Source organism: Geotrypetes seraphini, chromosome 17, assembly GCF_902459505.1.
Source record: "Geotrypetes seraphini chromosome 17, aGeoSer1.1, whole genome shotgun sequence".
NCBI lineage: Eukaryota > Metazoa > Chordata > Amphibia > Gymnophiona > Dermophiidae > Geotrypetes > Geotrypetes seraphini.
In genome coordinates, this window is record NC_047100.1 from 15868554 (window position 1) to 15883826 (window position 15273).

The following is a 15273-nucleotide window of genomic DNA, read 5'->3' on the forward strand; positions in this document are numbered from 1 at the left end:
ATAGTTGCCCTTTCAAAAATTAAATTTTTTTTTTTTTTGCGACATCGTCACTCCTTGTATCAGCTCAAATTTGATCATGTTATGATAAGTTTCCCAGTGGACCCAACACAGTTAACTCCTGTACTATGCCTTGCATTCTACTATGGACCAAATCTGAAATAGCTCACCCTCTTGTCGGTTCGTGGACCAGTTGCTCTAAGGAGCAGTCATTTATGACGTCTAGGAATTTTACCTCCCTAGTGCTCCTCAGTGTAACATTTAGCCAGTCAATGTTGGGGGTAATTGAAATCACCAATTATTATACTGTTGCCCAATTCTCCAGCTTTCCTAATCTCTGAAATCATTTCTTCATCTGTCTGCTCATTTTGTCCCGGCAGACGGTAATATAACCCTACCTTTAAATTCATTCCCTTCACACATGGAATTTCTATCCATATGGATTCCATATGTCATGCCAAATGTTTATTTTATTCATTTCCCTCTGTAACATATAGCAATGGCTCTTCTGTCTCACACTAGGTCCTACAGTGTATGTACTTTGGGACTTTATGTGCCTAATGCATATGTAGATAAATGAAAATACATGTCATTGGACACATGAGGAATTCCACAGAAATACACACTGTAAAGAACACCTAAATATACACAAAACAATTACACTTTCTAAAATCAACCTACTCTGTTAAGTAATTAGTCGTTAATTTACAGTCATTTTGTTAATAAAAAAGAATGGTAGACTTATAATACAAAGCTTTATGATGCTGTAATTTTAAAATGTTAAAAGTATGTTAGTCCTGATTAAGTAACTAAACTGTGGAAAATATCAGCTGTGCTGTATAGCTCTTCCTATAGATTTGCTCTGTGTTTTAACATTTGAACCTCTAAAATCAACATTCTAAAAGTTTTGATGTTTGCAAGTCGACCTCCTATACTATGCTTCAAGAGGTGGAATTTCAGGATATTTCTTTAGAGGATTTTGCATTGTATTATGAAAACTAATTTACATAGTTAATATATTTTTGAACATGATACAGTGGACTTATTAACAGAAATTATTCTAGTGCAATAGGTGTATCATTTGGAGAGAAGGATTCTCCCCATGCTCACAAGTCATGCAGAAGGAATCCATTCCAGGTTTTCAACTCCTTCTTCTACCATGGGTTCCACTGCCCCCCTTCAGCTAGAAGGTGTCTTTCTGATCTGCTCCAGAACTCCCTAGTTCGGGGAGAACTTTCCCTGCTTGGAGAAGAAGCAAACTTGGGTCTGCAGCCTGTTTGGCCAGCCTGCAGAGATCTTTGTGAAGCTTGGGATCTGTACCTCTAGTACCTTAGCTTACCTACTGAATCATAGGGGCATGAGCACAGGCTGTTATGCATCTGCAGGGGGCTCTTCAGGGTGCTGCCTGTGATGTCGCCTTCCCCCCCTTTGCATAATTTTCACCATAAGGTACCAAGATACATATCTGCCAAACTGCAACCTTACACACCCAGATGTTTGCTTCACTCAAAAAATGAGAAACGACTTAGAACAGGTCACTGGAAAGACTGATAGACTTCAGGAAAGCAGTGAAAACTTTCCTCTACCAATGACCCAACCACAGTCCTGGTACTCTATATGTGAAATAAGAGATCTGCCCTCCCTTGCATCCACTTATCTTGATGCGACCTTGAGTCATTAGGTGTGTATTCTACACGGAACTAGCTTCACTTAAAAGAAAAGCACGACAACTAGAAAGAATCTGGAACAAAACAAAGAGGGAAGAGGATAAAGCAATATTAAGATCCAAAATCCATGAGTACAAAAGAATCACCAAGGGAAAACAATGTACCTTCTACACTAACAAAATAGGATCCCCCACTACCAACAGCAAAGAACTTTTCAAACTTCTTGAAATCGATCACCACAAAAAATCCTCCTCCACACAACTACCAACAGCTGAGAACTTTGCTCTTGACTTCAAGTCAAAAATCCTCAATCTCAGAACTTCCTTCCAGACTCCACTGTCCAACTGCCCCCCTACAACTATACCCACTCACTGTGACCCAATCCTGGTAGACAGGAACTAGAGCCACTTTAAACCCCCCAACTGGTTCCTATTTCTCAAGCTCTATAATAAATATGCCAAAACATTCTGCCGCCTAGACAACTGCCCACCCACCATCATGAGAGCAGCCCCCACCCCCTTCAAGGCCATTCTCTTCGACTGGATCTCTCAACTAATGTCAAACGGCAAATTCCCAACCTATCTTGGCCACATCCTCATCTCGCCCATTGTAAAGAATCGCAAAGACCCCATATCAACAACATCCAACTACAGACCAGTAGTCAACATCCCTCTCTTCACCAAAGTGATGGAAGGTCTAATCAATGCTGCCCTTACAAACTACCTAGATAAATTCTCATTACTTCACGAATACCAATCGGGATTCTGCTCACACCACAGCACTGAAACAGCCTTAGCCTCCATCATTGATCACATTGCACAACTACTCAGCTCAGGGAAACACGCACTAATACTCCAATTTGACCTCATCAGTGCCTTCAACCTGGTGGACCATGACATCCTACTCATCCGGCTAGCTCAACCATAGGTATCTCAGACCACATTCTCAACTGGTTTAGAGGCTTCCTTAGAAACCGATCCTACCAAGTCACCAGTGAGCAAACCTACTCCCAGATCTGGACCAATCCCTGTGGTGTTCCCCAAGGCTCCCCTTTATCCCCCACCCTATTTAATCTATATATGTCCTCCTTAGGCCAAGAGTTTTCCAAACTGAACCGCCAATCATACATCTACGTGGATGACATCACAATCGTCCCCATCTCTACACTGTCAACTGAAACCAGACACTTCATCTCATTAATCATCAACCACGTAGAACAATGGTCAACAAACTCTAAACTAAAGCTAAACCTGGAAAAGACCAAGATATATATGGCCTCCCCAATAAACAAATCACAGAATCGGCTATCAACCTAAATGGAAAGGACTTCCTAATTAACCCTACCATCAAAATCCTAGGAGTTTCCTAGATCAGTAACTGACACTCGAAGCCCATACCAACATCCTAATCAAAAAATTGCTTCCATTTATTATGGAAACTACGCACAGTGAAACCATGCTTCGATTTCACATCATTCAGATTGTTGGTCCAGTCTCTAGTCCTGAGCTCACTGGACTACTGCAACATAATCTACCTAGGATCTCACAAAAAACCCATCAAGAAACTGAGACTCATCCAGAACACAGCCATCTGACTAATCTTTGGCTTGAAAAAATCCGACCACATCACCTCATACTGCAAGAAACTTCACTGGCTACCTATCGAGGCCAGAATAATCTTCAAATTTGGTTGCCTTTGCTTCAAGACCTTCCTTGGCACCGTATCCACCTACCTCCTGAAACACCTCACCCTACAGGACAAACCCCGCTTCTTTCACAGAACATTACTGTTCACATTTCCTTCTCCCAAAGGATGCAAATTCAAAAGATTCCTCAACAGGACACTCTCCTTTCAAGCAGGGATTTGGAACGACACCTTAAGCAACCTAATCCTGAACGCACCAACATATCATTCATTCAGAAAATCACTAAAAACCCACTTATTCAACAAATTTATCTGATCTTTCTATTCACTCATCTCTTACCTCTTAATACGCTCCTTCTTCCTACCCTACCACCCCGTTCCACATATTCCCCTACCACCGTTCCACACCTTCCCAAATCTTACTGATGTAACCTTGCTGTCCTTACAGCATCTCTTGTTGTATACCGTCTTGAACAGAAAAGGTATGACGGGATATAAATAAAGCTATTATTATTATGATCATTCATAAACATAAAATCAATTTCTGGACCGCATAACCATTAAGTTCTATGCGGTTAACAAAAGATTAAGTAATAAAATACAAATTAAATATAAAGGAAGAACCTGTGATAAGAATTTGAATGTTAATTACTCAAAAATATGGAAAACAAATGACTTTTTAATTGTTTTCTAAAATGTAAATAAGAGGTAGAAGTCAGTAGTAATTGCTTGAAATCCTTGTCCCAAGTGGCTGCCTGATAAGAAAGAATATGCTCATGATATTTTTTTTTAATTTACAGCCCCTGACGGGTGGAAAAACAAAAAGAGCATGAGATCCACGAGAGAGCCTTTGAGTTGAAATAAAAAAAGAATTAGCCAAATAATGCGGAGCTTGACCTGAGGACATTGTATAGTAGATACAGCCTAATTTAAAAATGATGTATGCCTTTACAGGTAACCACTGCAATTCCTGATAAAAAGGGGCGATGTGGTCAAATTTCTTCAGACCAGATGATTCTTAATTTAGAAAGCTTTTTTTTTTTTTAACGCCTGCAAGGTAAACAATGTTGCAGTAATCTAACTGACTTAGCACCAGAGATTTAACCAACAATTTAAAAGCGGAGACGTCAAAAAATGCCCTCAAGGTACGCAGTTTCCATTACATATTAAAACCCTTCCATACAACAGAGTTTACTTGATTTTTCATAGTTAGGTTATGATCAAGAATCACACCCAATATTTTAATAGAGGGCTGAATGGGATACAGTATAGAATTCAAAGACAGAGAAGTTTCAGACTGATTTAGACGAGGAGACGAGAAGAACAATTTTGTTTTCTCAGGATTGAGTTTCAGTTTAAATTCCTTCATCCATCTTTCAATCACCTTGAATGTTTCATGAATGATATAACTAATGCCGCTTAAATGTCACTCCCATTTTGTTCTGCTCCCCTCTATAATAGCCGTATCTCCTCCTTTGTGTTGATGCTATGTTCCTCCACTGTTTTAAACTATGTATGTTAACTTGTAACCCATCCTAAGCTTTCTGGGAGAACAGGATTTAAATCTAAATAAATAAATGCTCCTGAGGGCTCTTTAAAGGTAACCAAAACAATGTCTAGGCTGTATCCTATGACAGAGGAGTGTCAACAGATGTTCACGCAGCCTAAGTTGGTTTCCTTGGTGGCTCAGGTAACCAAGTGCACGTCCCTGCCAAGTGAGGGAGATGTAGTATTAAAGGATACCCTGGATCGCATAGTGGATGTGGGCTTAAAATGGCAGTTTGAAGCTTTGGCTTTAGGATTCAAAGCAGCTGCAGCAGCCAAGATGTGTGGGTTTACCCTGGCAGAAGGCAAGCCATTGCCCCAGCTTCCGGCAGCAGCAGGAGGCTATTAAACTCTATGAAGGGAGCAAGACTCAGGCAACTGGTATTGGAACCAACAAGGGATCAGGCAATACTGGACCTGATACTTACCAATGGAGAAAGTGTCACAGAGGTCTCGGTGGGCGACACATTGGGCTCCAGTGACCACAACATGGTATGGTTCAATCTCAGGAAAGGTTTCACTAAATCTACCACACTGACCAAGGTCCTCAAATTCAAGGACACAAATTTCAAAGAAATGGGAGACTTTGTTCACCAGGCGCTACAAAGCCAAGCAGAAACCGATAATGTGGAAGAAATGTGGTCGACTTTGAAAGCCACCATACAAGAAGCAACAAACCGCTATGTTAAATCAGTAAGTAAACGGCGAAGGAACAATAAGCCACAGTGGTTTACTGTGGAGATCTCAGACCTCATCAAGGAGAAGAAAAAAGCATTCATCTCTTACAAACAATCGGGGAAGCAGGACTCTAGAGCAGACTACCTGACCAAATCAAAAGCCGTCAAAACAGCAGTCAGGGAGGCTAAATTCCACATGGAAGAGTCTCTGGCAAAGAACATCCAGAAGGGAGATAAATCCTTCTTCAGGTATATCAGTGACAGAAGAAAAAACTCAGGCGGGATTGTACGTCTTAGGAATCCAGACGGAGACTATGTGGAAAAGGATTCGGAAAAAGCCCAACTATTAAATGAATACTTCTGCTCAGTCTTCACCCGAGAAGCGCCGGGGCTTGGCCCTCAGCTACAGACAAGGGTTGGCTCAGTTGACCCTTTTAGTAACTTTGAGTTTACGCTCAGCAGTGTCTACGGTGAGCTGTCAAAGCTCAAGGTTAACAAAGCAATGGGGCCGGACAACCTGCACCCCAGGGTGCTTAGGGAGCTGAGTGATGTCTTGGCGGAGCCACTGTCCGCGCTCTTCAACCTCTCCCTTAGTACAGGCAGCGTCCCGCTGGACTGGAGGACGGCTAACGTCATTCCACTCCACAAGAGGGGCTCAAAGATGGAGACAGCAAACTACAGACCAGTGAGTCTAACATCGATAGTGAGCAAACTAATGGAAACTCTAATCAAACACCAATTGGATAAGATCCTGGATGAAGAGAATCTACGGGATCCCCGACAACATGGATTTACTAAGGGGAGATCATGCCAATCCAACCTGATCAGCTTCTTTGATTGGGTGACGGAGAAGCTGGATATTGGGGAGTCCCTGGACATCGTGTACCTGGACTTTAGCAAAGCATTCGATAGCGTACCACACCGCAGGTTGCTGAGCAAGATGAGTTCTATAGGATTAGGTGACACATTGACGCAATGGGTTGGGAACTGGCTTGGAGGTAGGCTTCAAAGGGTGGTGGTGAACGGCACCCCCTCCGAAATGACGGAGGTGATCAGTGGAGTGCCACAGGGCTCAGTCTTGGGCCCGATCCTATTCAACATCTTTATAAGGGACTTGGCAGAAGGGCTTAGAGGTAAAATAACATTATTCGCCGATGACGCCAAACTAAGCAATGTAGTGGGCAAATGCACAACAGACGAAGATTCAATGCCCGACAACATGATGCACGACCTACTCCTACTGGAGCGCTGGTCTAGGACCTGGCAATTCAACTTCAATGCCAAAAAATGCAAAGTTATGCACCTGGGCAGCCAAAATCCATGCAAGTCTTATACCCTTAATGGCGAGTTCCTAGCAAAAACGGTAGCAGAACGAGACTTGGGGGTAATCGTCAGTGAGGACATGAAGTCTGCCAATCAAGTGGAGCAGGCTTCGTCCAAGGCAAGACAAATCATGGGTTGCATACGAAGGGGTTTCGTCAGCCGTAAGGCGGAAGTCATTATGCCATTGTATAGATCCATGGTGAGGCCCCACCTGGAATACTGTGTGCAATTTTGGAGGCCACATTATCGCAAGGATGTGCTGAGACTGGAGTCGGTGCAGAGAATGGCCACCCAGATGGTCTCGGGACTCAAGGATCTTCCATACGAAGAACGGCTTGACAAATTACAGCTATACTCGCTCGAGGAGCGCAGAGAGAGGGGGGACATGATCGAGACGTTCAAGTATCTCACGGGCCGCATCGAGGCAGAGGAAAATATCTTCTTTTTCAAGGGTCCCACGACAACAAGAGGGCATCCGTGGAAAATCAGGGGCGGGAAACTGCGAGGTGACACCAGGAAATTCTTTTTCACTGAAAGAGTGGTTGATCGCTGGAACAGTCTTCCACTACAGGTGATTGAGGCCAGCAGCATGCCTGATTTTAAGGCCAAATGGGATCGGCACATGGGATCTATTCACAGGGCAAAGGTAGGGGAGGGACATTAGGGTGGGCAGACTAGATGGGCCGTGGCCCTTATCTGCCGTCTATTTCTATGTTTCTAAGAAGGGGGGATGATATAATATATTAGTCTTTTTTCAATGAAATTTATATATCTATGCTTCTAAAGCCATAAAGCTCTATGACATCATAATGCAGGTGTAAAAAGCCTTAGCCTATAGGGAAAGGAGATGCAAATGTTAAGAGCCTTAGCCAATAGGGAGAAGAGGAGATAGTGGATGGGCCATTTGGCCTTTATCTGCTGTCATGTTTATATTACCATAAAGCTCTATGACATCACAATGCAGGTATAAAGAGCCTTAGCCTATAGGAAGAGGAGATGCAAATGTTAAGAGCCTTAGCCAATAGGGAGAGGAGGAGGTAGTGGATGCTGCAGATGGATAGACTGGATGGGCCATTTGGCCTTTATCTGTCATCATGTTTCTATGTTTCTCTTCAAAATTATCAGAGCCATGAGTAAAATCTCGGCTTATTCCATTCATCCAGCAGAATGCTATGGATCAGGCAATGAGCAGGAGCTTCTGCCTCCAAAGCTACCCTCAGCAAACTCCCTTTCAAAGGACAGATGTTGTTCAGAAAATCTGAATGACCTGATGGCCATTGTGACAGATTGTTGGCCCAAATCTCTGCCTGATAGCAGACCGTAAGCCTCTAGAGGTTCTGGATGGTCTAATCTTCATAATTCAAGGCACTTTTGACAGTACTCAGGAGGAGATTAAGCTCAGAGATCCTGTCAGGGATCATGGCAGAAATTCACATGACCTAGGTGATGCCAAGCTTCCAGTTGGTAGATGCATGGGACAGTCTTCCAGAAGAGGTGGTGGAGACAGAAACTGTATCTGAATTCAAACGGGCCTGGGATAGGCATGTGGGATCTCTCGATAAGAGAAAGAAATAATGTTTACTGTGCATGGGCAGACTAAATTGGCCATTTGGCCTTTATCTGCCATCATGCGTCTATGTTTCCAAGTAGGCACTATGACACCAAGGCCAAAGGTTTATGCACAGATCTTGTCAGACTGCTGGATACTGGGGATCATTCAGGGAGAGTAAAAGCTTCAGTTCACCCATCCCTTAACAGGTTGGTTTGTGGACTTCCCGGTGGGGTGCCCAGAAAATGCATGCAGAGTCTTTTCAACAGTACAGAGACTTGTAGAAATTTACACTAGGCCATAGAACCAGTGCCGTCAGAAAAATCGGGCTTGGGCAGAAGACTGGAGACCCAGCCTAGATCTCACATGTCAACAAGGCCTTAAAGATTCCACACTTTCGCATGGAGATAGTGTGGCCAGTAAGTATAGAGGTAGCTCTGGGGAAATGTTTAGCTTCCTGAAACTTAATGGAAGCCTACCTGTACATTCTTATGTTTCAGGAGCTCAGGAGTTCCTGAGAGTCCAGGTGTTGGAAAGCTATCATCAATTTATTTATTTATTTATTTTAGTATTTATACACTACTTATAGCCTAAGTCAGTGGTTCCCAACCCTGTCATGGAGGACCACCAGGCCAGTCGGGTTTTCAGGATAGCCCTAATGAATATGCATGAGAGAGATCTGCATATAATGGAGGTGCCAGGCATGCAAACCTGCTCCATGCATATTCATTAGGGCTATCCTGAAAACACGACTGGCCTGGTGGTCCTCCAGGACAGGGTTGGGAACCACTGACCTAAGTGGTTTACATTCAGTTACTCAAAAGTATTTCTCCCTATCTGTCCCAGTAGGCTCACAATCTGACTAATGTACCTGGAGCAGTGGAGGGTTAAGTGACTTGCCTAGGTCACAAGGAGCAGTGCTGGGCTTGAACCTGCAACCTCAGGGTGCCAAGGCTGCAGCCCTAACCACTAGGCTACTCCTCCCTCTCAGTTCTCAATGCTCCCTTTTGGTCTGGCAACAGCACTCTGCATGGTCACCAAGGTGATGGTGGTGGTAGCAGTGCATCTCTGAAGGGCAGGATTGCAAGTGCATCCATACCTGGATAACTGGTTGATTAGAGCTCCATCATTCTTGGAAGGAGAACAGGCAATGACTCAAATGTTCCAGGTCTTACAGAGCCTGGGCTGGTTTGTAAATTGTCGATAGAGCCAACTGGTTCTGTCAAATCACTGGAATATCTGGGCATTCTATTCAACATGGTGTAAGACTGGGCCTATTTTCAAGATGCACGCAGATAGATTTGCACTCAGATTTTAGACATGATGGCCAAGCCAGCTTCATCAGCGTGACATTATCTCTAAGTGCTAGGCTCTATGGCAGCCACTATAGATGTGGTTCTGTGGGCGAAGGCTCATATGTGACCTCTCCTGTGCACACCGCTGTTGCGGTGGTCCCCACAATCGGACTCCCTTCAAATTACACTCCCATGCTCTCCAGATTCCCACAGCAGTATGAATTTGTGGTTTCGTCCACAGTCATTATTACAGGACATGCCCCTCAGAATAGTGTCATATGTGGTTCTCATATTGAATACTAGCCTATCTGGCTGGGGAGGCCACTGCAGTGGTTGTCCAGTCCAGGGGAATTGGTTGGCCTCCCAGAGAAAGTGGGCCATCAACAGACTGAAGCTTTGGGTCATTTGGTTGACATTGCAGAAGCTGGAGAAGATTCTGGAAGGACAGGCCGCCCAAGTCTTCTCTGGCAAGGTTACAGTGGTGGTGTGTCAATCATCAAGGAGGTTCCAAGAGTGTGCAGCTGAGCTGGAAAGTCCATTTGTTGTTCCATTGGGCAGAGATACACCTACAGGCAATCTCCGCAGCACATGTAGCAAGAGTGGATAATGTTCATGCCGATTACCTCTGCAGGCAGACCTTAAAACCCAGGAGAATGGGCATTTATTTACAGTAGTGTTCCAGTCCATTATTCTTCGATGAGAGTCAGCCATCTTCAATCTAACTGTGGTGAGGAACAATAAGGGGGATCATTTCTTCAGTTGAAGTTCCGAGCCCAGAAGCAAAAACCTGGATGCCCTAGTCTAGCCGTGACCGAAGAACATGCTCTTGTACATGTTTCCTCCATAGCCCATAATATGACGGATTCTCCGCAAAATAGCAAACCACTCGGAGAGAGTGGTCCTCGTGGCTCTGGATTGGCCACTCAGGGTGTGGTTTGTGGACCTAGTGTGTCTTCAGAGGGACATAGGTCTCAGACTGCAGGTGCAGCCTGATTATCTTTCCCAGGGGCCAGCAGTCATAGAAGATCCAGATCTCTTTTGTCTACAACATGACTCTTGAGTGCACAGCATTACTGTGCAAAGGCTATTCAGAGGTAGTTATTGCTACTGTCCTAAGAGCCAAGAAATCTGTGACAGTCTCCGGTTTCACTAAAGCATGGGAAACTTTTCAGCACTGGTGTATAACAGAAAAAGTTTTTCCATTTAGTGCTCCAATCTTGGTGGTGCTGGCTTTTCCAAGTGGAGGGGCTCTCATGTTTAGTGGCCAAGATTGCAGAGTTCCCCTGGTTTCTTATCAAGACATAGCCAGATTCCTAAAAGAGGTGCTAAGGCTCAGACCACCAGTAAAGCAGCTGTTAACATCATGCAACCTTAATGTTGTTCTGCACAGCCTGTCAGGCTCCGTGCAAGCCTATTCAAGAGGCATCCAAGATGGATCTTACCATCAAGACTGCTCTCCTCATGGCTGTTACCTCAGTGAGAAGCATCTTGGAACTTCAGGCGCTGTCATGCAGGGATCACGAAAGCGGGAGTTTCCCTATGCATGGTCTTGTCCTTTTTGCCGAAGGTCGTTTGGCGTTTTGTGTCAATCAAGAAATAAGATTACCAGTGTTCCAGACCACAAGGTCAAAGGAAAAGGATCAGATTCTGCGAAAGCTATATGCAAGGAGAGTGCTCCTATGTTATATAGAGGTCACCAATTAATTCCAACTGTATCTGTGCCTATCAGTCAGGCTAGATGCGGTAGACTAGTGTCCTAGGCTACCAGTTCAAGATGGATTTGCATGGCCATCTTGGCAGCATTGCTTGCCACAGGCAATATATAGCATGTCTCTTTGGAAGCGCATTCATCAAGAAGAGTGACTTCTTTGTGGGCGGAAGCTTGAGTGATTTGGTCCACACGGCATACGTTTTCCAAGTTCTATAGAGTGGATGTGGCAGCATGGGAGGACACCATATTTGGGTCCTCAGTGTTACAAGCAGGTGCAGAGGTTTCTGGGATTGCTTTTGTACGTCCCTGTTGTCCAGAATGGCACACCTATTGCACTAGAAAAAAAGATTAGGTTCTTACTTTGCTAATACCTGTTCTAGTAGATAGGTGTGTTATTCTAGAGCCCAGCCCTGTCAGTTATTTCTCTGCCTACCTACTCTCAATTAGACAGTTCATATCAAAGCTGAGATTTTGATCTTGGTCAACTCTCAAAGTTATGAAGAAGAATGTATTGCTATAGCACATTGGGGAATGTTTGAACTCCATAAATGTTGCTGAATTTATATGGTTATTCTGAAGTTTGGATTGTTCCATTGCAATGTTTAACATGTTTTTGGTTTTTCTTTTTGTTTTTTTACTTTAGAGCAGAACAACATTACTATTTCTGAGAGTCTCCTTGTACCCCTCCTTGTTAAGTATATCTTTATAGGGCTATTGCCTGCTTTGGTTTAAACTGAAGTGAGCAGCAGAGCCTTTGGTAAAAGGAGACAGAGTTGAAAACCTGGAGTATATTCCTTCTGCATGGCTCGTGAGCATGGGGAGAATACCCTACTGTTCAGAATGGCACACCTATCTACTAGAAAATATATTAGCAAGGTAATATCTCTTTTTCTGTACAGATCTGAATCACCAGTTGTTCCTGCAGTAAAAAACAGAATGCATCACATGCAACAGAGACAAATGAATACATCCAATCTTTCCAGTTACAATGGTAATAGCAATAGAGAGAAAAACATCTACTTGGATAAACAACAAAGCGAACTGTCTCTTGAAAATAGTGAACCAGAAACGGAAAGACCACCTTCTTCTCAATTTGTTCCTTATGTACGAACAAAAGAAATATACTACCTTGATCCAGATGCACCAATGTCAAGACCATCAACGCATGACCCACAATACAGGCACTTAAACGGTATTGAAAAAGAATGTCCTAGCTAATAAAATGAGCAATAGATGTATAGAGCTACTAATAGCCTCTAGATCTCATTCTTATTTTGCTTTTATATTTTTACCCTTTGCTCTTCTGTTCAACCCTTATGATGCAATATCTACAAAATTCATCTTTCACATTCAGTGTCTTTTGTCTTCTGCACATTGTGTTCTTCCTTTGCCTTGATTACTGTGTTGAAGTCCCCTGGCGGTGTTCTAGATTATGCACACCATCCTTTTCCAGATTCTGCTGAACTTGCTATTATGCCCCTTTTTCAGTGACATTTTCTCCTGTGTTTAAGTTCTGGTGTTCACATGTAAATTATGCACAATTTGAATTTTCTCTTTCTGCTCTTGTCCACCACAGTTGTCTAATAGGATTCCTTTTACTAAACCCGCAGCAGAAGTGGCCTTGGTGCATTCCTACGTGAGTGTTTTCCATAGGCTAAGGCCACTTGTGTTGTGCCTGGAAATTAGCTGATTTTCCTATTTCTGGAATTAATGGCCACGCGCTAATTGCACAATTAGTGCATAGCCGTTAAAAATATTACCATATGAATCCTTACCACCACCCATATTGTAGCCAGTAAGGGCCCATGTATGAGCCATGCATTAATCAGCATGGGGCAATACTCCACACACTTGAGTAGCGTTATCACACCCACTTCCACAAAAATGCAAAATATTTATTTAGTATGCAATGTGCATACTCAAATCGGCAAATTTACCGCAGGATGCCTCAGTGTGTCCTGCAGTAGGCATCATTAGTTTAGTAAAAGGACCCCTATATTTCCTGCATGGAAGCAGCCTCTTGCTTTTGTGCTTTTTCTTTGAGGCACAAACCCATCTGTAATCAAGATGCTTTCTTTTTAGCTCTTTCTGGTCCAAACTGGAAACTCACTTCTTAACACTTGCTTATTGTAATCCACGATACCTCAATTTTTCACTCTATCTCAATTAGGGAGAAATACAGTACTTAAAATACACAGATAACTTGTAGGTCCACTGGTACAAACTTGAAAGCTAATTTTTAAAGCAAAACATCAGTTTCACTTTTTAAAATTTGGGGCCAATGGAGCCTAGAGCCTTTTTTTTAAACTGGCTTTATCACAGGTACAAAGTGCACATAGTAAAGTATGCTTGGAGATCTTAGGGCCTGGACTTAAACACAGCTAAAAGTACACATGCCTTCTTTTAACCATTGAGGAAAGAGCAATTATTTTTACCTAGGTGACTCTCTTTTTTTTTTTCCCCCTTCCCTATACTTTACTATTTTTTTTATTTGTTATAAAATTTTTATGAGGTGCCCTGGGGTAGGATGCAATATAAAAGCCCAAATATTAGTTTAGAATCTGTAAGATTTCTGGTTATTTTTACACTAATGTACAACTATCACCATATGAAATTCCGAATTACACTTAAGCATTTTTTCTGTAAGCCCAGAATATGAAAATATTATGACCATTAAGTTCAAATTGATCACAGTTTATTATCTTTTGTGTTAGATCAGCAAGAGTTATCTAAAAATGATGAGGGTAATATTCAGCTCACAGCAGTCAGCTCTTTTAAAGACACTGACCATCAACAGGCTGAATTAGACCTTGATATTCCGTTCTGGTACCCAGATTATCTGGAAGTTCAGGTTTGGCCAGTATTTAATGCCAGTATAGTTAGGATTGCTATTTCTGCATTCCACTTGCCAGTTAATCAGCCAGGGTACTGAATATCAGCAGTGCCCAGATAACTTCTGGGTCTGCCTCAACTATGGCTCTATACTGCCCTGGTTCTAACTGGATAGTGCCGCAGGAGTCTAAGACAATAATATTTGATGACACTGATTTAACTACCAATAAATATCAGCACCTGAGCCATTTAGCATTATGAACCTCTCCTACCCAGTTAAGTAGATCTGAATATTGCTCCTGATTATATTTAGGATATCATAGTTTCTCAAATTATGAATGAATAATAATAAGGGGTATTTATAAGGTAGAATTTTTGTTGATGCCTTTTGAAATAATTTTTGTGGATAAAAAAAATTAAAAGGCCCGACGTTCAAAGGCTTTATGCTTATGCTTCTAACTTTTTAGGGTCCTTTTATTAAGCTGCAATAAAAAGTGGCCTTAGCACGCCTTTACATAGATATTTTTTTTACTGCAGCCTTAAAAATGGCTTTTTCCATTTTTATTTTTTTTTTGTATTAATGTGCTAATGTTGCCATTAGTGCGTGGCCATTTTTTCAAATTATTAATGTGCGCTTACTGCTGCTTCCCATTTCACTGTGCACTAACCAGTTAGTGTGTGGTAATGTAGCTGGTTTTAAGAAAGGTTTGGACAATTTCCTGTAGGAAAAGTTCATAGTGTGTTATTGAGACAGACAAGGGGTATGCTACTGCTTGCCCTGGATCAGTAGCATTAAGTGTTGCTACTATTTGGATTTCTGCCAGGTACTAGTGACTTGGATAGGCCACCGGGAACACGGGCTACTGGGCAAGATGGACCATTGGTCTGACCCAGTAAGACTATTCTTATGATAGCTCCCCTGATGCTCCCTCAAAAAAAAAATATTTTTTTAGTGTGTGGTTTGCATGCGCACATTTATCAGTTACCGCAGAACGCCTGAGTGCGTCCCACAGTATTAACTCCTCTTACTGAC

General features: G+C 42.6%; 1 protein-coding gene across 5 annotated transcripts in view; it reads left to right on the plus strand.

The window, feature by feature from the left end:
* Window positions 1-15273, plus strand: part of CCDC66 (coiled-coil domain containing 66) — a 93909-nt gene that overhangs the window by 64718 nt on the left and 13918 nt on the right. For 3 of the 5 annotated variants that reach the window (XM_033926262.1, XM_033926259.1, XM_033926261.1), the window contains one exon: window positions 12308-12600. The exons of 1 other annotated variant lie outside the window; for it this stretch is intronic. In XM_033926262.1, coding sequence (XP_033782153.1) covers window positions 12308-12600 — 293 coding nt within the window. Of the gene's footprint in view, window positions 1-4108; window positions 4247-12307; window positions 12601-15273 lie in introns of those variants that run through there. One more of the 5 variants, XM_033926263.1, reaches the window with a different exon arrangement.